At 42.1% G+C, this 25172-nt stretch overlaps 1 protein-coding gene and 1 long non-coding RNA gene across 3 annotated transcripts in view; one reads left to right on the top strand and one right to left on the bottom strand.

Annotated features, from left to right (window-relative positions):
- Nucleotides 1-10084: 10084 nt before the first annotated feature.
- Nucleotides 10085-14292, bottom strand: LOC114011327 (uncharacterized). Its single transcript, XR_003553183.2, has 2 exons — nt 12209-14292; nt 10085-10986 (listed from the first exon to the last, which is right to left on the bottom strand). It is a non-coding gene; the product is annotated as an uncharacterized LOC114011327 (long non-coding RNA).
- Nucleotides 14293-14482: 190 nt separating this feature from the next.
- TRAPPC10 (trafficking protein particle complex subunit 10) overlaps nt 14483-25172 on the top strand; it is a 44334-nt gene continuing 33644 nt past the window's right edge. The window contains exons 1-2 of one of the 2 annotated variants that reach the window (XM_055802406.1): nt 14483-14702; nt 25013-25094. In XM_055802406.1, the coding sequence (XP_055658381.1) occupies nt 14612-14702; nt 25013-25094 (173 nt within the window). In that variant the 5' untranslated portion in view covers nt 14483-14611. The remainder of the gene's footprint in view (nt 14703-25012; nt 25095-25172) is intronic. The other variant, XM_055802408.1, reaches the window with a different exon arrangement.

Below are 25172 nucleotides of genomic sequence, written 5' to 3'. Positions count from 1 at the left end.
AGCTGGCAGTGGGCTGAGTGGACAAGGGCAGGTTAATGGGGCAGCGTGCCACCACAGCGTTGGACAGCCAGTGCTGCATAAGGTAGCTGTGGAAATGGAAGAAAACATGTATTGCTTTGATGAAGGCACGGGGAACGTTATGTGGTTTGTTTCTGTACTAAGCAGTGACCTTTAGGTTGTGGGATTTTCTTACACACCCTCTCTTTAAATTGCAGACCCAGTAAGAAGTTGACTGTGGTGGTGGTGGCAGCACTTTCTGGGTGTAGTTCTTCTAGGTTCCTTGACCTCACTTACTGCACCCTTTTTCTTCCAATAGGGCATTAATATATTTGGGAAAACAGCCTGAAATTCCATAAAAGCAGTGCTGTGTTCTCAACACCAGATGCAATCGGCTGCTGCGCTGGGGTTGAGCCCATGTTTCAGATGTGCTGTGCTCCTGGCTGCAGTTACTTTGGGCAGAGGGCTTTTGGGGGGAGGAACAGCTGAATGCACTTTGTACATGCTTCTAAGACTGGAACCTGTTCCTGAGAGGGTTGAGAGAGTCCATCTATGAGACAAAACTTTATGTAAGTGTAACAGATTTTATAGGTAGGCACAAGCTTAATAACTGTGGTATGGGTTAAGGAAGTACTCTTCTGAATTTTGCCACCTTATGGATTCACATCCATGAACCTAGAATATTTATATATTTCTATCTATCTATCTATCTATTTATATATGTATCTGTCTATATAGATAGAGATCTGTCAGAAACCAATACCCTCTGACTGGGTTCTTTTAGATACCACACATATGGAGGGCGCAGTGTTTCATTCCCCCTGTGCTGGTCTGCCTGACTCGGGGAGATGTTTGCACTACCAGTTGATCTGCTCAAGTGCTGATAGCTGTTTATCTAAAGCAAAGGCCACCCTCTGGTCCCCTCTGTGTTGAGCTAAAGTCACCTTGCTTTGCAACAGCTGCAGTCAATCACACCCTGTGTTGTTCCCTGAGCTTCACAGGCACATCACCCTTGTCCATCTCCACTGAGCCTTCTTCCCTTCTCTAGGGCTTTATTGGTCAGCGATGATGATATCATATATGATATCAGTATATCATATGATATATGGTATCATATCAATATATTGTATGAGATAGATATATATAAATATCCCCTATAATGCCAACGTCTTTATGTTCTTGCTGTGATAAAAGCACGTGCCAAAGGGGCAGGGCTGGGGTGGGCTATATGGTGAGCTGCCGGGGCTGGAGCTGTGCCGCCTGGGGGGGGTGGCTGGAGCGAGCGCTCCTGCTCGCTGCTGGAAAGCCAAAGCACATTGCTTCCCAAGGCGTTTGCTAGAGCGCAGACTACTAAAAAGCAGGTGCCACCTTGCCATCTGCGGTAAATGCCTCTGCACAGACAAGTTGTAATTTTATTTGTGGAGAAGGCGGTGCAGAGCACAGTTGACTCTGATGACAGGTTGTTTTTCTTTTCTTCACTGTGGCTTGTGATGTGAGCTGCCTTTGGGTTTTATCTTGCTGATGTAGGGCAATATTTGCAAAAGCTGAATTCAGCAGTGGCCTAGTTGTCTTGTGACATCTCTTGTTTATTTGTCCAATGCAGTTACAAGCAGCTACGTGCTAGTGCTTGCTCCATTTATGAGGAAAGTCAGTAAAAGAAAGAAACTAGGCAGGGTTTAAGAACACATATAAATCTCCTCCATGCTACTTCTTGTATGCTTCCCGTCAGCTCAAAGCTCCTTGTCAAAGGTAGGAAAGTGCTACACTCCCCTTTTTTCCTCCCTTTTAATTCAGCTGTAGTAAAGTTATATAGTCAAGATTAGGGCTGGAAGCTGCGTCTTTCAGTTGTAGACCTCTACCATGCAGATACACTTCTGTACGCTCTCATAGGCTGCTGCTTCCAGTCCGTGGAGAGAACGCTGTTGTGGTAGGGGTTTGGGCTTTCCCCTGGCATTCGTGTTTCGTCCATCACCCTGGGGAAGCGTGAGCCCTTTCGTGGTGGTTTCCAGAAAGGACAATGCTGCATCTTATTCCATCTAGTCAAAGCTCTCCACTTTACAATCCAGCCAGGCAGGACTTGTGGAGCAGAACATGGGCCTTGCAGCTTGTTGGGCCATCACACATTTCCATTTACGTGGTGATATTTAAGACTATGAGTTTATTTGAACTAAATCCTGTTTGGACCATTGTAGTGACTGGGGTATGTATAATTGTCTCCTCAGGCATTAGCAGCCAGAAAACAGCCTCGTACAGCTGATACGGTTCCTCTTACGTCTTTGTAGATGGGACAGGATGGTAGATGGAGGATTGCAGACCTAATGACCACCTGCACTTTCCCTCTGCACAGCAAAGCTGTTTTGCAGGTTGCGTAAGTGGGGTCCACCATGCCACAGAGCTGAGCCGATCTCCAGGGGCTTCTTGGGGAAAAATCCTTCCCACTGCAGTTACTCCTTTCTTCACACAACCACTGCTAGCGTCATGTTTGAGCAAATGAGACCAGCTTGTTTTACACACAAGTGGTCTTTCTTCCAGCTGCAAGGTATTACTTCAAGCAATTGCACTAAAATGAGGTATTAGGAAAACGTAATTGATGCTGAACGGCCGGACTAAGCACTCCATTAGGTGTTTTTACCGGTTTTGCTGCTTTGTTCCTCCCATGTTACACCCAGCGCATAATCATGTAATTCCCATCATTTGCAAAGTTTTATTCCAAGTCTCTGGTATTTTAAAGGCCTATATTAACTGGTTTTGCCTTTTTTTTTTAATTTTAAAATTGAAGGCTTTCAGTACACAGCATTTGTTTGGGTTATGGTGGCATAGTCTGCCAGAAGGATGGGGAGGCATTGCTTGCTCTCTCCGCCAGCCGGTAGGTTGAATGAGACTCACTAACTGAACATGATAAAGAGTTTGCCTGGCAAATCCCATATTTCTTACCTGATAAATTTAATATTAATGCCTCACTAAAGGATGGAGAAGACCTAAAACTGCTGAGAAATACTTCTGTGAAAAGGCCTTTGAATATTATGCAGCTGTGAGGTATGAACAAGGCGCAACCATGTGCTGCGGAGTGGAACCCTGTATTTTGGGGGAAGGAAATCTGCTCAGACCAGTGTTAGTTCCCTGTCAGATAGGAATAAACAAACAACACTCTCACCCCCAGCCCTGAACCACAGCAAGATGGGAAACCTGCAAACTTGTTATTTCCTGATACCATGCACTCTTTTGCTGGCAACCATACAAGACAGTTGGCCTATCTAAATTAAATATTGAACATAAATTATTGCTGTTAACTCAAATGCAATAATGTGGCTAGGGAAAACAAATTGCACTGAAGCAATATGGTTTTTTCTTACTCTCGAAGGGATCTCTCAGTGGAGCAATCTCTGGAGCTAATATTAGGTCTGGGAATGTCATAGGAACTAATAGGATTAGGCACGTGACTTCCTTTTCAGTCTGACAGGAGCCAGGTGTTTAGTTCCCTTGGGCTTCGCTGAGATTTCAGCACAGATTCAGAAGCGGCACCCAAATCATCATTACACCCAGATTTTCCTCTCCGGCTTTCCCCCAGGCAAGGAGAGATTTGTTAATTCAGCCATCAGAAGGGTAAATGGCCTTTCCAAGGAAAGGCACTTGGTGTGCAACCTGTGACAAAACAGTGCTTGCTCCCACTCAAGATGTAAACCAAAACTAAATAGCATAACTTCATATAGTACCGTCATTACAAAAATGAAATTATAGCATTGTGCTCCTCCACTCACAAGAGGATACCTGATCTCATTTACCAACAGCCCGTTTGGTGGGGGTTCAAGCTTAGTCTTACTCAGCTTCGGTTTGGTGCTTAGGGCTTTCTGTCTTCAGGCACAGCTGAAAAAGACTAACAGGGTGTTAAAGGTAGTGAGGGATTGTTTGCAGTGCCACCAGGGGACTCCGGATATAAGTAGCATGGCCTGTTAACAAGGTAGTAAATATTTCTAGTTGGGGGCAGTGGTGGTCAGAGCAAGAACTGATGAGAGATCTCATTGTGCTTTCCCTCCTGTCAATGATATCTTTTATTTTACAGCTGTCTTAGTAGCTTTATTATTACAACCACCGATGTCTAATAGGATGGAACCCTAAAATAGAAACCTGTGGCGGAAAAAGCCCGTGCTTTGTGGATGTCTCTGTGATCTCAAAACTTATGGTGCTGCTGTGTCTCCAGTTGCTCAGTCTTTCTTCACTGTGAAATCACATATGCAATGAAATTAAAAGGTGGCAACCAGCAGTTTAATCTCCTCTGCAAGGGATACTGTTATCATGTAATTTAGGGTATCCAGCCTTTTCTTCAAATGTGAAGGCTGATCATTTGATGGTGGTGTAAGAAAAACATCTCCTAATGCAACTCACTCCTGTGAATGCTTCAGATAGGAAAACCCACACTCCATCCCTGCTCCCGCACATGAAAACATCTGACATCTTCCTAACTACATTCCAGTGCACATGTAGAAGTTGTCCTCCCTCCATCCACACTCAACACGATGAGTTAGGTTACACCCGTCATGTCACCACAGAACACAGTTCTACTGGTCCAGAGCAGGAAAAAAACCAAACCCAACTCTAAAGTGGAGGATTCTTATCTGAATATTTACTCTAGGCCAGGGGTCTTCAAACTACAGCCCGCGGGCTGGATACGGCCCCCCAGGGTCCTCAATCCGTCCCCCCGTATTTACAGAACCTCCCTGCGCCCCCCCCCCCCCCCCCCCACTGGGGGTTGGGGGGGGAAACCAAGCAGCCGCAGGTGACCTCCTGCCACTTCATCCACGCGCCGGCCCCCTGTTTAAAAAGTTTGAGGACCCCTGCTCTAGGCTTACTGTGATGGCTTTCTAGACCTCTTCTTCAGTCCTCATTATTCTTGTAATACTTCCATTTTGCCACCCAGGGATGATCTGCCTAAGGTAAGCTTGCCAGGGAATCTCATTTCTAATTAATACTGAATTTTAATTTAATAACTAATAGCTTTTGACATGCTAGTTTTGAAATGAGCTTTCCCTTGATGAATTCAGAGAAGAGTATTTAAATAATGGTGTAACTCACTTTAAGATTCCCCCCCTCCCCTCTTTCCATCAATTTTTAATTATACATTGGACATGTGAGCTCTTCCCCAGGCTGGTGTGATGGACAGAGATCCTTCAAATTAGAAATGTTATGGTCTAGCTCTTACCAACTTCACCCATACTCTTCAGAAGTTAGTCCTAAGCAGGAGGATAAATGAAGAGAAGTAACAGCCCATAACTACTCCGTTACGGTATGTTTGTGCAAAAACATAATTGGTTGGTAAAGGTTTATTTCATTAATGTTTCCTGTAATGTATATTTTAAGTGAGTTCTAGAAATGACCACACATCCATGATGCTAAGAGTGTATTAAGTGAAAATGAATAGAGTCATGAATATCTGCCGGAGGAAAGAGCTGTCTTTTGGCCAGTCTGTACCGACCCCAGCTGAGGGTGTACAGGTGCAGGGACCGCAGTGTAGAGCTGTTAAAACAACTTAACTAACAGTGACTGTCTCACAACAGCTGCACACTTGGCAGGGCTGGACAATGTGAAAAAGGGGGCTGGTTCAGAGGTGGGTGATGTAGAGAAGCAGTGTCCATGAAATGCCGGAGAGAGCACTGGATGCTATCAATTTGGATCTTGACATTTGAGACCAGTTAATTAGCCCTAGTGCCACCCTGCTGGCAGCTGAATGTTTGTATTGCAGGTTGGGTCCAGGATTGACATCCTGAAAATACTCCAGAGCTACAGGAACTCCTGGGGTTTGAGGACCTCCTCTGTCTGCTGGCACCTGACCTCGTTTCTGTCCACGCTGGAAGTGTGCTAGTTGAAAAGTTGTTTGGATTTATTTGAGCAGAGCTGTAAAAGGCTCTGAGGTCACTGTGCTATTACTAGTTAGTTTCTAAAGTTTGGGTGACTCAGGAAATGGATATAAATGACCTACTAGGGGAGAAGAAAAGGAGGCAAGTATAGTGGTGGCTTGGCCACCACCTGACCAGGTTGAATTCCTCTGGTCTTCGGAATTAGCTTGGAGTAAGAGCTGTCACGTCCACTTTTTCCTCTTCTTTCTTTTGTTTTGTTAGTGTGGTATAGGGGGAGAAAGCACAGTTGTTTGCTAATGTTATCACCCTGATAATGATGTTCATATGTTCATACTCAAAGTTCATGCTCAAAATTTCATACTTTGAATTTGTTCTCCTTTACCAAGGTGGATAATTGTAACATACTCAGCATTTGATCTGTGAGTTCAAATGCCTTTCTCCTCATGCCTGAAAGGTGAAGCTGCCTCTGATAACTCAAACATGCTGCCTTTTTGTAGCAGCTTCCCTGGATGAGTAGAATTTTTGAGAGCTATTTGAAGCAAGCTGTTTGGAAAAGGAGGAAAGTCTGTCTTAAGAGATGCTAGAGAGAGAGACATTGCCAGGAAAGAAAGTTTCTTTGAGTCCCAGAAGGCAAAGGCAGATGTTGACAAGATTATGCAGATGGTGTTGGAGAAATAGCATGCTACTGATTTTCCCCTCTAGGCTAGGTAGCATCTTCCCCTCCCTGCTCCAGCTGCTCTGCCCTGGCTTGCTGACCACTTTTTCTGTAGACTCCTTCTTAAATGCTTTCTCTTTTCTTTTCTCTCTGCTTCTTCAGGCTGTTAGCTTTTCCTGAGCCTTCTGGAAGGTCTTTGATCCCATGTTTCAACCTAGTCCCTCTGGTTTGTCTTGGTGGCCATTTAGGGATTTTTGAACAAGGACACATGCAGCTCTTCAGCAAAGTTATTAGCTCTTCCTTTGCATTTCCCTGTATTTCCATAATTCTGGTAATGGGGGCAGTTCACACAGCATAGCATTTCTGCTGCAGAAACACAGACACTGGATGGAATGAAAATGCTCTTGAATACAGCTGGTATGGAAATGGGTTCCCCATGCTGGTTTTGTTGCTATTAGATAAATTTTGGTCATTCTTTCCTTGGTCATTACTTTCTGAAATAAAAAGCCAAAATTCTGATTAGTACGTACAGCTAATGATTTGTGGTTGAATTCACTTTACAATATTACAAAAGAACTTCCCAAATGTAAAAATCTTAACAATTTTTTTCTGTTTCTGCAGGTGGCTGTGAATTCATGAAGTTAGTTAATTAAACCAGAATTTCCGAAGGAAAACTCATTCAGTTAAAAATAATCAATCGACTGCATGCCAAAGTGTTTTATTTGTTATGACCCAGAAATGACAAACAGTTAAGTATGCTTCCAGCATTAATTTTTACTTTCTTTCATGCACAAATTTCATTGTAGAATGTATCCACCATATTTTTTCTCTTGTAGTACAGTAAGGTGAAAAGCCATTGCTAAGTTGATATCAAATGCACAGATCAGTAACTTCTGGTTTCAATGTTAGGATCACCTTAACGAGTCAAAGTCTAGGCAAAGAAATGAAAGTACTTAAGTGTAGAGAAATAACTTCAATTAATTATTTAATGGGACAAATACATTGTGTCTCATTTTTATAGTAGTTTGATTAACAGGAATCATCTGAAAATACATCTAAAAACACTGTCCGTTGACACGGGTTTGTGTCTGTGTGCCAGCGCACTGTTCACTGCCAGGCCACAAGCCGGCGGCACTGGACTGTGCCGTTTGGGGCCAGTTTTCTGACTGCTGCCCGCAAACTGACATGAAAACACAAACTATGAATTTGCATCTATGTCTGAGTCCTTGCATTCCTTTGGGAAAATGTTTCCTTCAGTACTTCCATAAAACTTAGTTGCGCTTAATAAGTAGATTTTTTAATTGCAAACACTGTACAGAGTGAATGAAAAGAGCAACTGCAGGCCATCTCAGTGGAAGCCCATGAACTTCAATATCAATTTCTCCAAAAATATTAATTACTAAAAGTATCAAGGGAAAAGGTAAGAACGTCCTACAAGCAAGGATTTATCTTTAAACCTTATTGGAAAAATTCATTTGAACTTTTCCCATATATAGAAGTTGATGCTCATCTTCCAGAAGGATTTCCATAGAAATTCCTTCTGAATTTTTCGTTCCAAACCTTGCTACTGTCCAGATGGTGATAAAGTTGAACATTCAAATATTCATTCTACTGATGAAGTTTCTCTTCTATAACCATTTTCAGGTCCAACGGGATTTGAACTTCTGGTAAAATGCCACATGTGTAAGCTATCTCCTACTATTTCACTCACAACTGTTCATCTGCCTAACAGTCTCCGTTTTAAGCAGCGGTGGTAACATGTCAAAGTCAGGGTGTTGTTCCATGAATCTCTCTGGCATAATCCGGGAGTAAGCCCTCTCGGGGAAACCAACCCAGTCTGTTAAGTGACATTGTTGCAAAACCGAGAAAGAGGTTGGGCACAGTGTAACTGGTGCTAATTTCTGTGCCCGCATTGAAAAGCTCTGGCTTCAAGACTCTCCATGCAACTGAAAGTTGGCAGGATGATGATCTGAACCATTTAGATACTGCACCGCGTCTGGCTGGGGTGGAGTCAACTCCTTTCATACCAGCTCATAGAGTGCTGTTTTGAATTTGTGGCTATAATGGTGGTGTCGACACACTGAAGTTTTTGCTTTTGCTGAACAGAGCTTGCACAGCATCAAGTCCTTCTCTTTTTCCCAGTCTTCTCCTCCAGCAAGTAGGTTGAGGTGGGCCAGAGTCTGGGAGGGGACACAGGGACAGCTGACCCCAATTGGTCAAAGGGCTTTTCCATACCATATAATATCATAAGGTCATGTTCAGCAGTAAAAACGAGGGTAGAGGAAGAAGAACAGAGAGTTTTGGCTTCCAGGGTGGCTGTTATTCGAACACTGGCTGGGCACTGGTCTGCTTGTGGGAGGCAGTGAGTGATTTCCTTTGCTTCACCTTCTGTCTCTTTCCTTCACCTGTTAAACTGTCTTTATCTTAACCCATGTGTTTTCTCACTTTTATTCTTCCCCTTTTCTCCCCCTGTCCTGCTGGGGATGGAGGAGTGAGTGAGCAGGTGCGTGGCTGCTGGTCAGGGTCAGCCCACCATGTGAAACAGAAAGAAGTATTATAGTGTGGTCAGATGTAGGATAAAGCTATCTTTTTCATGAAAAATCTTTATTTGGAGGTCACCAGATGGGAGCAGTGGGATATGTAGATTAGAGGGAACAAGGAATTCTACATTCATGTCTGTTACTGCTGGCAAATCTTGGGATCCTAGGATCTACCATAATGTTCCTGGGCCTCCATTATCTTGAAGGCACAAAACTGGAGAGAGGGAATCAAATTACAGTGTGGACACTACTGGTTTTGTCTTCACCCTGGTCAAAACCTAGTATAGGAATTTTATTTTCCTCCTGTCACAGCCTTGCCCACTAAGGATCTTTTCCCTTCCTCAACACCATTCTCTGTTTGTCTTCTTTTCTGTCTCTGCCTCCCTAAAATAGGACAGTTGATACCATCTTCAAACTCAGAAGAAAGATCTTCAGACATGAATTTCCCCTGGTAATGGACATTCCATCAAAACATAAGGCAATTAGGGATACAACTTAACAGCTTCCCTTCCTTTTTCCTACTGTTCAAATGTTTGAAAGAATTTCAACAAGGGTTGTTCCAGTAGGGACCTGAAGATCGACATCATATTTTAGGATTTAGTGTTACAACAATGAGCCAGGGCTTAATTAACCTTCTCGCTCTTTGGGAGACCTGAGACAGAGGATCCAGTTCCTCACAAAACCACTGCTGCTTCTCTTGCAGTTATTGAGCTCATTAATCTCTCTGACACTGTGCTTAGGACTACAGCTATATTTTATTTTGGTCAAGTTGAAGTGCTAAATATCTTGAAGAGAGAATGAAATTCCTCATCCTGCCTTGCAGAAAATATCATTCAAACAAACCAGTAACAGAAGAAGAGCTCAGGGAAAAAGAAAGAAGTGGGAAATCAGGAGCAGAAAAAGGTGTGGGATATGTTGACTTCTGTTTGCTGGACACCTGTGCTATGTGGGTTTGTGCTTCAGTACACATGAAATATGATAGAAGGGGACAATGAGAAATTTAAGCTTTTGTTTACATTAAGCACTGCACAATATAGATGTATGGCACATCTGAAATCAGTTTATTTCTCTGAAACAATCCCCACCTTTCAAGTCAGACTGCATTCCTCCTCCAGGAGGGAGAGTTCCCAAAAGCCATAGAAACTGCCCATGAAGCCAGAGTAACCCAAAATGAGCCATGTAACATGCTTCATGTTATACAGATGGAATTGCCTGATGGTAGTGACTATTGGGTATATAAATCTCTTAAGTCATCAATAAGAAGAAACATTGCAGCAGAACATTAACAACTGCAACCGTGCAAAATTTTGATGGAGAAAATGTTAAGTTCTCTGTTACCTTATAAACCCTATTGCAAAGAGAAGTTGTGAACTAAAGGGAGAGTCACCTGGCTGCAAGACCAGAGTGACTGATATACAAAGTAAAAGTTGGAAGAATAAATGCCAGCTATTGCCATTGAAACAGGTAATGATGTGCAGTTAAAGTTAGCATGAAACTTAGAGTCTGCATTTCCAAATGTAAGGAGTGAGCTTGTGCGCCTTGTTTTGGGAGAGTCCATTTTTTTCCAAGGTGGTTTTCCCTGCTAATGTGTTCTCATGCACCCAGAGTCCTGTTCCCCTAAACACCCACCTAAGGGAGCCAATGGTGTGTGCTACAGCCCTGTTTAGCCAGCACACCTCTGATGGCTTTGTGCAGAAGCCAGATGGTGAAGTAGGGATGAAAAAAAGGGCTGGTGCCCTTCTATCCACATCAACCTGAAATTTGGAGGAAGCTGAGATGCACAGAGACTTGGAAATGAGAAAACTCTTCTTGATCTAGTAACACATGTGCCGTCTTTTCATGCGGTCATACAGATGCCTCTTAGATTAATCTGCTCCTTCATACTGCACCTCAAAATCAAGATCCATTCCACTGGTGACCTACTTGGGCATTGAGCTTATTGCTATAATAGAAATGATAATGCTGGTATTTAGGAGAAACATTTGTACAGGCTCTGGCTGGCTACAAACTAGCTCAGGTTCAGCTCCTCCTCTCCCACTGATTAATCATTTAAAGTGCAGGTGTAATTATGCTCTGTTAATGTGACTAGGGAAAAGTTTTAGGTACCTGATAGCCAACAAACTGAAATGATGAAAAGAATTTGCTAATTGCTTTGCTAAAGAGAAAGTTTTGAATGTGTGATGTAATTTTATCTTGCTATGCACATAAGGTTGAAAACTTGGAGGGAACTGTAGCACCATGATGGCCTGATATCTATAATATGATTGGGTTTTGTGGATACAAAATTATCATTCACTTAAAACATATATGATTTCCAGTAGAGACAGACAGTATTTTAAACATTGTTGGCGTAAAGGAAAGAAGAAAAGGAAAATTCTAATTGCAATTAAAGTGATCCTTTTTTCCCTTTCCCACATTTTCCCCAAAACCAAAATTTCATCCATTTGTTTCAAAATGCAAGGTAAAAGTACAATATTGATGAAGTGCCAATTTTCAAATGCTTTATTTTTTCTCTATATAGTTTACCATAAAAAAATCCTAGTTTTTCTCAGACCAGTCAGTTTCACTTCCCAGTCAAATTCACTTTCAAGTATTTCTGGCATTTAAACGCCTGAGAACACTGTGAAAAGTTGTTTCCTTAGTCTTCCAGGTCTTCTTGGCTATGTTAATGTGTCTGTCTCTCTCTTTTGTGTGCGTGTGTGTGTGTAAAATGGTTTAGGAATAAACCACAAGTGCAGATACATTTGCTTCATTCACTTTCAAAAACAGCTAGCAAGCTTAGGATGCAGCACTGGGTCCATTTAATAAAAACAGCTATACTGCAACTACAAAAACTAGATAGGAGATTGAATGTACATGAAATTATGTGGTGATTAAAAGTTTAATCCCAATGAACTACTGACCTTAGCTCTAATCTCTGACAAAAGGGGACAAGTGCTCTACAGTAAGGGGAGATCACTGGAAGACGTTCCTGCTTATTTGATTTGGGTTCGCCTGTTCATGCCTGTGCTGTTTAGGACTGTGCAGGATGGACTATTTGACAGATGCATGAAATGAGTTACTCTGCAGCTTACTAGAAGGAATTTATTATTTTTTAAACGTGCATATAACTTTTTCTTTTCTGGTTCAGTAAACCCTGTATTTGCCACATACTTATTACTTACACTGTAGAATGATGTATGTGCTGTCATTTTTAAAATAAAATTGTGCCATCATACATCTTGACTCTCACAGCACTAAAACAAAATAAAAAATAAAACGTTAGTGTCTAGCTGCTCATCTAAACCTGAAAATCAGATGTAACATTTTATTGTGCAATATAAGATTATTAAACTTTTGGACTTGTAAGGAATTCTGTATTTGACTGTGCCAAGGAAACAAGTCTTGTTACAACCAAGGTGAAAGAGAAGTTCTGTGCAAATGCTGCTGAATTCAAAGAATTGGAAACATTAATCCCCAAAGCAGAACAGAACAGTAGAGATATAACTGGGAATATTCATCTGCAGTACGGAATGAAACATGTTACAGGGATGTTGTAATTATTTTTGAAACAACATTATAAGCCCCGGAAATAGGGTTAAGGTTTTGCTGAAAGAAAATTCTAAACAAACTGGTTTCTGGAAATATTCAAACAGAACACTCAAACCACCTCAGCACAATGTCACTGTGCAATAAACAGTTATGATTAATACACAGATTATTTATAATCCTACCTTAGATTACATTTGGTTTTACACATGTACATAGTGTTTTTCATTTTTTTACCCCTTATGGCAGACTACTTTCAGTATGCTCTTCTGCATCTTATTTACTTCTATTTGAGACAGTAAGTCAATATCCCCCGAATTCAGGATTCTTGATTCTGAAGATGACCAAGGTAAACAGTAGAATCATTAAGAACAAAGGAATAGGATATCAGTCTACAGTAAGACAAGGGCTAATTTTATGAGTACTGAAGTCTAATACAATTAGACACAACAGAAGAGTAATAGCATATTATTTCTAAGCATTAAAAAACCCTACAGTACAAACCCTTAAACATTAAGGGCCATATTCACTGATATACTCCAACTGCTATGCATTGCTCTGGCATGGAAGTATGATTATGCCTCCTTTTCAGGAACCAGTTCTACACTTACATCTTACTCGCCTCCACTTACTCAGCTACCCATGCTACATGCTCTTTTCTCTTCCCTATAATCCTCCCTCTGAGCTCACACTCCAAACGCACAACTCCCTGTCCTTTCTTCTTCGTGGTTTCCATGGTCCAAGAACGTAACTCATGAATTATAAGGCCAGACATCTGTTGCCTGACTCATTATGACCTGCAAAGCCTATCTTGAAGATGGCTTGCAACAACACTGTAAAAGTAAAAACTAAAGCATTTGAGGCCAGTGGAAAATATGGTCCCTAATACACTTAAGTCCATTGAACTACCAGAGCTGTAGGCTCCAGCAGCCATGGGAACAACCTAGGCTCTGAAGCACAAACCACATGCTATCGAGCCCTGTGACTATGTTCCTTCTCTTTTCCCTACCAAGGCAGAAAAGGAGAAACAGTACCTCTCCATGCTACCACAGGGGATTATTCAAAGGTGACAAACACAGGCTTAAATCCATTTGTGAAAATTGGCAAGGCATCTGTCACACAAATCCCTTTTCTTCTAGGCCCAGAGCAGCCAACGCCACAGGTTTGCCCTCCGGCGCAGGCACAGCCCAGCCACGGCACAGCCTGGCAGGCCCCTCTCCCTGCCCAGCTGCCTTACAGGCCTCGGGCCACTGCCCGCTAAGCCCACCAGAGCCTTAAGAAGCCCCGTAACAAAAAAAAAAAAAAAAAAAAAAAAATTCAGGTCGCGCACACCGGGTGTCAGTGAACAGGGCAGGCTCGGGGGGCTCTTTCCCTCAATCACCTCAGCGCACCCGGCAGTGGCAGCCCCCCTCCCAGCACCCTGGCGCTCCCGCCGGGCGGGAAAGCAGGAGCCGGCCCGGCCGCGGGGGCGAAGGCGGGCGGGCCGGCCAGGTAACCCTCTCGCCGTAGCTCCGGCCACCGCAGGCCGGACGTGACGCCTCCGCCCCCCGAAGGCTGCCGCGGCGCAGCCGACCGGCCGCACACCGGGGAGCCCAGCCGCGCCTCGGCGGCCGCACGGCCCCTCCCCGCCGCGGGGGGGGGAAGCTGCGCCCCGCCCGCTCCGCGCAAGCGCGCCCGCCGCCCCCCGCCCAGCGCTCCCCAGCCCCGCGCTTCCCCTTTATTTCACCCGTTTTCCGGGTTAACCCCTGTGCAGCCGCGCTGGGCCCGGCCGGCGGCGCCCCTGGCCGGCGGGCGGCGGCGCTCCCCGGAAGCGGTAATGCTCAGCCGGTGATCCAGGAAGCGGATGAGCTCGCCCGCCTTCCCCTCCGGAGCGGCGCTGCGGGGACGCGGGGAAGCGGGTGGGGGGAGGCGGGGGGGGGCGCCAGCAGGCCCCGAGGCGGAGCGGCCCGTCCCAGCCCCCCGGCGGGGGGGGGAGCGGCGGCGGCGTTTCCATGGCGCTGAGCGGGCGGGGGAGCCGGGGCTGAGGACCCCGCCCGCTCATGGACTCCGCCGCGGCGGCGGCCGCCGAGGAGGAGGGCAGGGAGAAGCCCCCGGTGATCTACACCATGGAGAACAAGCCCATCGTGACCTGTGAGTGCGCCCCGCGCCCCTCGACGGGCCTTAACGGCCGCCGCCGGGGCGGGGGGGGCGAGGCGAGGCGCAGCGGCAGTTCGGAGCGGGGCGCGGGGCGCTGGCCGGTGCCCCGGGCGAAGGGCGGCCCGGGGCGGGGTCCGGCGGCGGGCGGGCCCGCAGCGCCGGAGCCTGGGGGCTGTGCGGGGCGCGGGGGGCGCGGCCGCCCCGGAGCGGCGCCGGGTGCCCCGGCCGGGTGCCCCGGCTGGGTCCTGGAGCTCGGGGCTGAGGGACGCGGCACCTGCAAGGGGCTCTGGTGGCCGGTTTTGTCTCTTTAGCGGCTTGTCCCCCCCCTTGGGTTTGTTTCGGTGTGTTTCAGGACTATAGTAAATAACAAAACCGAACGTCGTGCTTACAGGTCCTTAGGAGAAGAGACTCAGATACGACAATAAATCTTAAACCCCAGACTTCTTGCCAGCAAGCTTTGTGTACTTTTGCTCTGGGTGAGAGAAGTCGCAAGAGTAAGGCATCCTCTGTGGTGAGGAGAGATTCCCACCGACGTTATAATTCAGTCTTTAACTGCTGTGCTTTGGTTTCATCTCCGAGACAGTTTATTTAAGAAACTGGATCGCATGGTTCTAGTGATGAGTATAGCTCTTTCAGGTGTTGGAGGCAGGCAGCCGGGACATGCACACTGGTCCTGATGTAAAACATGAGCTCCTGTGCTCTGACAGGTATAGAGAGTTGCAACAAAGCTCACTTAAAATGAGCATGTGAACTAGGCTGGACATGACCACCTTCTTGGTAAAGAAATGCTTCCTCAAACACTGGAACAGGCTTCCTAGAGAAGTGGTTGGTGCCCCAAGCCCATCAGCGTTTAAGAGGTGTTTGGACAATGCTCTTAACAACGTGCTTTAACTTTTGGTCAGCCCTGAAGTGGTCAGGCAGTTGGACTAGATGATTGTTGTGAGTCCATTCCAACTGAAATAGTCTATTCTGTTCTAACTACATCTGTAATGCTCTTAATAGAAAAATAAGGTGAATGAGATCAGTGTAGAGAATTCTGCTTTTTGGTTTTTTTAAGCAAGAGGTAACCAGTAGACTGTTCATTCTTAGTCAAAAGTATCTTTATCAATGACATAACAGACTATGTATTTGCACTTTATCAGTAAAACACTGGGAGTACTTTAAATTTGTGTTAAATAGTTTATATTTCACAGGTTTGTGTTGTCTTATTACAAACTAAGCATTTATTGATGATTAAGGTCTTAGACTGACATTGGTATTTAGAAAAAATATCCAACTATAACCTCATACCTATATAATTATGGAACTCCTGTGTGTGTGTATATTTTTTTATTCAAAGCATTTTATGAATGTGCTTTTTTCTTTCTTAAACTTTTGATGCAGTTCATCAATTGAAGGCAGTGGTATCTGGGTTGAATCTTCTGTACTAATCTACATCAAGACTTTTGAAATCCATTTCACTTCAGATTTGAAGTCAGAAAAAAGTACATGTTGGAAACATCTGGAGGATATTGTTGCCTCCCTTGTTGGTGTTATGCTACTGTTCAGGCTGTGGTGGATCGCTTTTCGGATTTGCTGGCTTTATCCTGTATTCGGAATTGGAGTGTATGTGTGTGTGTGGGTTGTGCACATCAGTCCTTACTGTTCTTGTATGATTTGAGTAAGCAACATATCTTTCAGTCTGTTGAAGTACATGCATTTTTACCTCAGGCTTGCATTTTTTGTTCAGTAAGTGCAGGAAAGAACTCTGGCCTCTGTAAGGAAATTTTCAGAATTCCAAACATGGAGTTTAATCAGGTTTTAGTCAAGCCCAATTATCTGATATTGAAAATAATATTAATTTTGGTTTAGCTGTTTTAGTTGCCTTTTTTCTCCATCCAGAGAAGTGAAGTGCTTAAAGACTGTAGTAGTATTTCTAACAAATGTGTTCAACAAAAATGACTGACTTAAAGGAAAGTTCTTCTAAGCGTTATATTGTCCATGATTTATAAGGAAGTGAAGCTTGGCCTTCCAGGGAAGGAATTGTTGGCTTGGTATTGGTTTGTTGGAAAACACAATCAAAGCCGTATTAGAAGCTGTTTGACAAATAGTTTAATTTGTTTTGTGGTTCTGATTTCAGGCAGTTGGAGTTATTTGGGATAACTGCCTCAGCTAGCAGGTGCATGAGGGCAAAACAGACCTGCAAGGGGATGGCTAGTTTTTTGATTATATGAAGGAAAAGTGTCGGTGAAGTGAGGTTGTGTCTCAGAACAGAAGTATTTTCTTTTGCTACAAGATTTAGATTAATCTCTGTCAGGTAAACAATTATATAATGAAATATTCCTGTTAACTCTTAGGGTTTATTCTTAATGAGGAAGAACTGAAGAGAGAGTTTTGTTTGGAATTAAATTTATTTTCAACACTGTGCATACCAAAGATGTTTTGTAAACACATGTTTTTGTCTACTTGAAATAAATTTGACAGTGCTCTGAAAGGAATGCTTCTCTGGTAAAGAAACTTATGCTTTCAAATCTGAGAGTTAGTCTGTATTGTACCAGTACTTATTTGCTGTATCAGTACAATCCTAATTCAGCACTTTACATATATACAGGCTTTGGCCTGTAGAATAAAAATGGCAGATTCCATGTGGCTTGCATATTTGATGCCAACTGAAATGCAGGTTTTGTCATTACTCTTTTCATCTTAATACTGTAACTCAATGATTTGATCCTCAATATTTGTAGGTGCGCTAGCCTTGTATTTGTGATATTTGTGTTACTGGCAAAACGACATAGTTTTAATAGAGAGTTTAGATTAATAGAGTTCAGCTAGGCTGAATTAACTAGATTAACTGAATTAACTAAAAAGTTCTAGAGACATTTTCTCTAGTCAAACAGACAACCGTATTTTCTAAGTGTGGAAAAAATAGTATATTCATGGAAAGGTGCTGTTTCTTTAAGTTTTTTTCCTTTTTCTCAAGATGGCAACATCCTGTGTAGTATTAAATTATTTTTGTCAGTTAGGACTGAGTGCCATGATGATTCCTTTCCAGATTAGTTCCAATCATGTTTTCATACTGTAAGTCTTACTAGGTTGTAAACCCCACTGTGGAGTTTCACTATCCAGCTGTGGTTATGCTCGCTCTGGCACATTACTTTAGAAATTCTCAGTTCAAGTTTGTAGCAATTTATCTTCATTGCTACCAGAACTTGTATGTTTTACAAAGCATTTTGCGTCGGCTTCTAGCTTTCTCACTGCTCTAGACATGTTATTTTTACCATAATTAATTGTTTTTTATTTGAAGAGTGAAGAATTTATTTGCATTGGACCTCTTGAAGTTGAGTAGTTTCTTTGCAATGTTGACTTGACAATGCAGATTACTTTCCTAGGAAACCCAAACAATGTTGCTTCCTTCTTGTGAGTTCAGTTTGAAACTTTAATTAGAGAAAATCTTCGGAACTAATGTTCTTGCACATATATATATCAACCAAGTGTTGTGTTGAAAGAACTTGTCCTAATGTAGTGGGTTTGCACTTAAATTATTAGTTCTGTTATCCGTGTGAAGAAGCTGAAGACAATCCTGCTGCATGAAGTAATTGATTTTGCAGAGCGGCCCTACCAAGCTATTCTTTTAGAATTATCTTCATGCAGTTGTTGAATATTCCTTATTAGCTCTTGGTATCTGTTTATATATTGTGTGTGTTCATATTTGTTCTTACTGTTGATACTCTGTCTTAGTACAATGAACTTCATACGTAATCTTTGGAGAGAATGGGATGCATTGCTTTCATCTGGTCCATGTTCAAAATGTGCTGTGATCCAGCAAGAGCAAAACCATCAGCAAATCGTTGTAGGCCTGAGAACAGAAAATATTTGCAGGTATCTACAAAAGCAGCATAAACAGAAAAGGTTAATAAAAGTAAAGGGGGGCATGGAAAGAATTTTGTATCTTGGAGTAAAAAGAAACAGTTGCAGTTAAGAATATTGTTCTGGGACTGGAAAAGTTCAATTCAAAAGTTCTGTTACTAGTAGGTATATGTAACAAAAAACGTGCCAACAAGAAGTGGCAGGTAACCCAAGTAATTAGAATGATTTGCTGCTAGTGAGACCCTTTGAACAACTGTATTCTATAAATGCATTTTCCCTGTTGTCAAATAGGACTCCTGTCTGCATTGTAAGTCATCACTATTGTGTAGTTGATACAGTATTATCCTGTACTTAAATACCTGCTTACATATGTCATGAGAAGTAGCATATTCTTAGTATTATTAACCCCTGTTTTAAAGATTTAGTAGTGCAGCAGTAAGTAAAGATATAAAGTTTTCCTAAAAGGATTTTTTTCTGCAGGCTACTAGTGAATCAGCTAAGATGTTTTATATAGCAATTAAGCTGTCTTGTGTCTCAGTTTTTTAGACCTCTTTTGAACACGAATCTGGGTTGCAGGGGAGATTCATAGCAGAACTTTTTACCAGTGGAAAAATAAGTAGGATCAGAAAGGTTAGCTGTGACTGATACTTGGGGATAAAAACTAAACAAAAGCATAGTCTTGTCACTGAGCTCTCTTAAAGGTATTTGAAGCCTTTTATCTCAGTTGACTGGGTCTATCATTGGTTTCAAAGGAAAATGTTTGTCTGCTTTAGTCATCTGACCTCAGGGAGTTTTCATTTTACACTGCCTGTGTATTTAGTGTGTTGGGATAATTTCCTCTAGAGGGAAAAAAATGAATTGTGGGATATTCAGATACTGCAGTGACAATATCTGTAAGTACGGAAGAAGTTTGGAAAGTGTTAGAAAAAAATAGATTATTGGGGATTTTGGTGTTTTTTAGGCAGGCATCAAACAAAAAAAGTCAGTATTTTATGTTTCTTTTGTATCAGACAAATTTTGTATATTTGTGGCCCTGCTCTGGACTTGCTCCAATAGATCCATGCCCTTCTTATGTTGGGACTCCAGTGCTGAACATGGTACTCCAGATGGTGTCTTGTGAGAACAGAGGGGGAGAATCACCTCCCTCAACCTGCTGGTCACCTTCTTTTGATGGACCACTCTCAATCCATTCTCTGCCCAACCTGTATCTGTGCTTGGGATTGCTCTGACCCATATGCAGGACCTTGCACTTGGCCTTGTTGAACTTTATGAGGCTCGTACAGGCCCACCTCTCAAGCCTGTCCAGGTCCCTCTGGATGGCATCCCTTCTCTCCAGCGTGCCGACTGCACCACACAGCTTGATGTTGTCGGCAAACTCAGTCCCACTATCCATGTTGTCAACATATTAAAGAGTGCTGGTCCCAACACCAGTGCTTGAGGAACGCCACTCATCACTGGTCTCCACTTGGATATCAAGCTGTTGACCACAACTCCTCGAGAGCAACCATCCAGCCAATTCCTTATCTGCAGAGTGGTCCATTCATTACATCCATCTATCTGCAGTTTAGAGACAAGGATGTCGAGCAGGACAGTGTCAAATGCTTTGCACAAGGCCAGGTAGACGATGTCGGTTGATCTTCCCTTATCCACCAGTTCTGTAACCCCATCATAGAAGGCCACCAAGTTTGTCAGGCATGATTTGCCCATGTTGGCTGTCACCATGTGTCTTAGCATAGTTACCAGAAGGATCTGCTGCGTGATCTTGCCCAACAAAGAGGTGAGACTGACTGGTCCCTTTTAGAAAGGGAAAATTTGGCACCAATAGGATAAGTTTTTTTAAAATAAGTAGTTTGAAGATTCATGTGATCTTCTGGAGCTGTATTTACCAGGATATTCAGTCACCTTTGCATTATGCTGTAGCCTAAACAAGGAATGTTTTGGCATTAGATGCCCATTTCAGTTCTTGGCTAATTTCAGAAGTTTTCTCTGGGATTAGGTTTATGGTTAAGAGCTGCTCCATAGACACAGAGCCTGTCCTTGAATAAAAGTTATAGACATTCTTTACTTGGTTTACATGGTGGATTTTTACAGCCAGGTTCACAACCAAGACTCATTTGAGTAAGTTTTGTTTCTCTTTTGCCCTGACCTGGCGATCTTAACATTTTGGATGTCAGTTTGGTGGACGTCAAGTCTTTGAAGGTCATAGAAGTGTTTTTAACTTATGCTGTTTGATTCAATGTTTGATTTAGGCTTATCATAAAACCCTTTTAAGGTTCTGCTGCTTTATTTGCATTTGATTTCTGGACAGATAACCTGTTTGTCGTAACTTGTTTGTGAAGTGTTGAAATAAGTGGCAAAGGGCATACCTCTTGAACTTTTTAATGTGGAAAGGAAGGAAATGTGCTTTCTCCTTTCTTCCCTTCTTCCAGAAGTGTTTCTTCTTAATGTGTATCATTTGAAACATTACTGCTTTCTATTACTTTGTTAGTTAAAGTAATTGTTACCCCTTCACATGCAGAACCACCCTACACATGGAGTGGCATCACTTAAAGAATTACTGTGTTTTTTCTGTGTTTGGTGTGTGTGTGTGTTGACATCCAGGTGGGGAGCAGATTAATTCAGACATACATGGCGTAAAAGCTGAGATGTGTGCTCCAAAGGCTGTGGATTAGCATTTTTTTCCCTATTCTAAAGAATAAATCAAGTATTAAAATAAACCAATAAAAGATTTACTAGGTTTATATTGTAAATTAGAGAAGTTATGGAATATATTTTAAAATAGTAAAAAATAGGTAGAACTTTGAAATAGAATTAGATAATTACTATTTAATACTGTTTATCTAATACAATTATAAGATTAAAATAATATAATAAAACACAAGATATGTAGTTCTTATTGTGTTTTAAGTGATAAAGGATGACACTCCCCAGTTATCATCTCTACTGGAAATTTAGGTCTTGTTGATTCTAAAAGAAGAAAACCCTTCTCTAGAAGGCTGCTTGGTTTTAGTTATGGTAAGATTCTAGAATTACTTTCCCATATTTGCACATCTTTCTCCTTTTCAGCTGTATCTGATCATCTGTTACACTTCAGCTGGGACTGGCTTTCCTCCATCAACTGGCTTCATTAGTCTGTCTTTTTTTTTTTTTTTTTTTTTAAACCAGAAAACAAAACCCCCAAATTAACCAAACAACAACAAAATCCACCCACCCCCCACCCCAACAAAAAGTCAACAAAAAAACTACAACGAAATCTCAGATTTCTGTGCAGACTTTTGGGGTTTAAATTCTAGAGTTACTTGTGGTTTTGAATGTTTAATTCAAATTCATAGAATTTAGTCAGATTCAAGCAAAAATTCCTGTAGTGGTGTGGTTTGGTTTTTTTTTTTTTTCTTTTTTTTTTTTTTTAAATACTTTAGAAAGTGGATCATGGATGCAGCAACTACTAATGCTTTAGAGGCATATATACAGAAGAGAATGAGACTTCTGCCATGTTTAAGGTCTCTTGAGTTATAGGAATCTTGCACAATACCACTCCAAAACTAGAGTGATTAAGAACTAGATGATTAAGGATTGTTATTTGTGAAGGTTGTGCTTTTACTTGTCTACTTGCTCTGAGATACTCCTTTCCCTCCCTGCAGTCCTGTAGCAATTAGTTAACAATTTAATGTGCGTATCACCAGTCCTTACCAAGTCCTTAGTCCTAAACAGTCTTGATGTTTGTCCTGTGTCAGTGCTGTGCTAGTGCTGCCTGCTGATAACTTCATTTTTAGTGTTCTTCATTTGAGTAGCTCAACATGCTGATTACAGTAGATGCAGCGTCTAGTTGAGCAGAACCTGAAATGTTATAGTCCTTAGGGTGTTTGTAATATACGTTAGTAGTGTTTGGTCTGTGTTCAGAAGATAGCAGATCTATTTTGCATTGAAGGTCTGTTCTCTAGGATTAGAAGAAAAGAGAGGATAGTCGTGCCTTGATCATAAAACACATCCTTACATGTATTTTATATGCCCTCAAAACCAATGCAGGAGGAAAAATTGACTGGCTTTAAAACTAATATACATTTCTTAAGCTGATAATATGATGTGGTTGTCTGGAACAATAGAGTGCTTAAATATTATCATTTAGTAGTTCCTCTGTATTCTGGAGTAGTCCTTTTTTACTCAAGATGTTGAATTCTGAAACTTTTTTGTGGCATACCTTGCATTTTTAGGTGCAGTACAGAAAGAGTACTTTGTTATGCTCCAGAGGTAAAAGATGTGATTCGTTCTTTCAGTCAGGCTCCAAGCTTCATGGGCTGTCATTTTGATGTGGTCATCATGCTGTTGCTAAATCGCTGAGCTGTGTTCCACTTTCTATGGGCAGTAATGAGTTGCTAATCAATAGACTGCTCTCCATTGCCTGGCTCATAGAGATGTTGTAACTTGATATAAGGCAGCATTACCAATATGACTAACACTTATTTCAGTAGTTGTTTTAGGTATTTGTTTATAGTCTTAAATAAGATCTACTATGGTACACTTAATTCAGTCAGAACAGGACAAAGGTGAAGAGTCAAGAATAAAGTGCTTTCTGGACATTTAAAGCTAAAGCACTAATAGTAGAGTGGGGGTTTTGTTTGTATTTTGCTTTTTAATGGTTCCAGGAAATCGAATCATTGAATAATAGCTATTGTGGCCAGGCATCAGAAGAGCTGGCTTTGCTTATTCTGGCATTTAATCATACATCTAAATATATATATTTTTTTTAATTTGTTGCACAGTGATAGAATTACGGTAGTGGCTGGTAGTCAAAATAATGTATGTGAGAAAACTGGGAAAAGGTGAGTGGACTAGAAGAGGGTTTCAAAGATAAATTAAAGCATGCTAAGCTGCTGTGGAGGTGATGCCTGGCTGTGTGCCAGAAGGTGGGATTGCGTGGTGGGAGGGAGAAGAAGGGATGTCAGGTACTTCTGCAGCTCTCCCTTCCACAGGAAGGTAAAAAGATCTTTCTGTTCAGGCTGGGCTGTAAAATGGCAGATGAATGTAAAATGGAAACAGGTGGATAATTACTGGGAAATGGCAGAATTGCTTAGAGGCCTGTTAAAATTTTAATTGAAAAATGTAGCTCTTCAGCTCAAGAGGTCCTGGGGAAGGGTGGAGTGTGGGGAGGAAGGGCAAGAGTAGCCTCCGTAGGAGGAAATAAAGGATTTCTTAGAATTAAATTGCAGTCTGTGGTAGAGGAGAATGCAGCCAGCCAAAGATGAGGCAATAAGGAGGAAGTACAGGGAAGGGAGCAATAGCTGTGGTGGGCAACATGCAGATGAGAGATTTAATAAGTGACATTGTTAAACTAGCATGGGCCAGCTCATTCTCCCAGATTTAGACAGTGCACATGACATAACAGATTTTAGAACTATGTTTGAATTCAGTGGCAAATATATTTTTGACCTTACTCCCTTCTCATTTGGATGTGTCTGTTTGCCAGACATCAAATGCCATGTCTTCTGTTCAAGTATCATGAAAGACTGTTTGGGTGTTTTGCATTGGCTAGTATAGTTGACGGATCAGTTTGCATTCAAACATGTCTGACAAAGTTTACCATTGCTTTGCTCAAAGACGCTGATAACCATCAGAATTGGGAGAGCTGACTTTAAGCCTTTCTCTTCCTCATGATGTCCTCCTGGTACCCAAAGGAAAAGAATTTAAGAACTGATATTCATAGGCTACTGATAGTGTATTTTTTTTTTTTTTTTTTTGTATGGTAGACCCTACATTTTGTTCCATCTTGTACATAAGTAGCTGCTCCAATGGTGTTGTATTTAATGTAGTTGTCCAAAGCCCAAGTGATTGATGCTGGACACAGACGTTTGCATCAGCACAGGGCCAGCTCCAGGGGACCTGCACAGTGGTAACAGACCTGATGTTTCTGAAGGCAGCAAAAGCAGTGTGGTGGTCAAGGAGCTGCTTGGTATTAACAGCAGCCCCAGAATAATGGGGAGGGAGGAATCAAACCCAGTAAAGCACAGAACATGTGCTAATACTAATTTTGTCATGGTAGGCCCAGCTACAGAAGGGATGTGAACCACTGTCTAACCAGTCTTCTGGTTTGTGAAGGCTAAATTCTTGAGGTTTTTTTAAATATACTTTGTTTACCCAATGACTCCAGCTCAGGAGTTGCTTGTTTGGTTTTTAGAGTTGGACCAGCTGTATGGATGATACTTTCTTTGGTATATGGATGATGTATTATGTGGAAAATCACAATATATAACAGTATATGTGTTATGTGCCTTGTTAAAGTGTTGTATTAGGACGTGAGAGCATGTGATTTAAAAAAGTGTAGTTCAGTGCTAGACTCCAGTTTCCACATAGCCAATGAAATAACATATTTTTATTGAAACAAAAAAACATTAATAGTATAGTTTATTAATCGCTTTTCTGTGATTTGCACATGATAATAGATCAATGCCTTTTACTTTTAGGTGCTGGAGATCAGAATTTATTTACTTCCTTATATCCTACACTTTCTCAACAGCTTCCTAGAGAACCCATGGAATGGAGGAGGTAAACTTACGTTTTATTCTGTGATGCTATTTCAGTGTGTGTTTTTAGACTTGGGTATATTTGTATATTTGTTGTGCT

Source organism: Falco peregrinus, chromosome 4 (genome assembly GCF_023634155.1).
Source record: "Falco peregrinus isolate bFalPer1 chromosome 4, bFalPer1.pri, whole genome shotgun sequence".
Classification (NCBI taxonomy): domain Eukaryota; kingdom Metazoa; phylum Chordata; class Aves; order Falconiformes; family Falconidae; genus Falco; species Falco peregrinus.
Note: the sequence above shows the minus strand (reverse complement) of the source record. Positions and strands in the feature narration are given on the sequence as shown.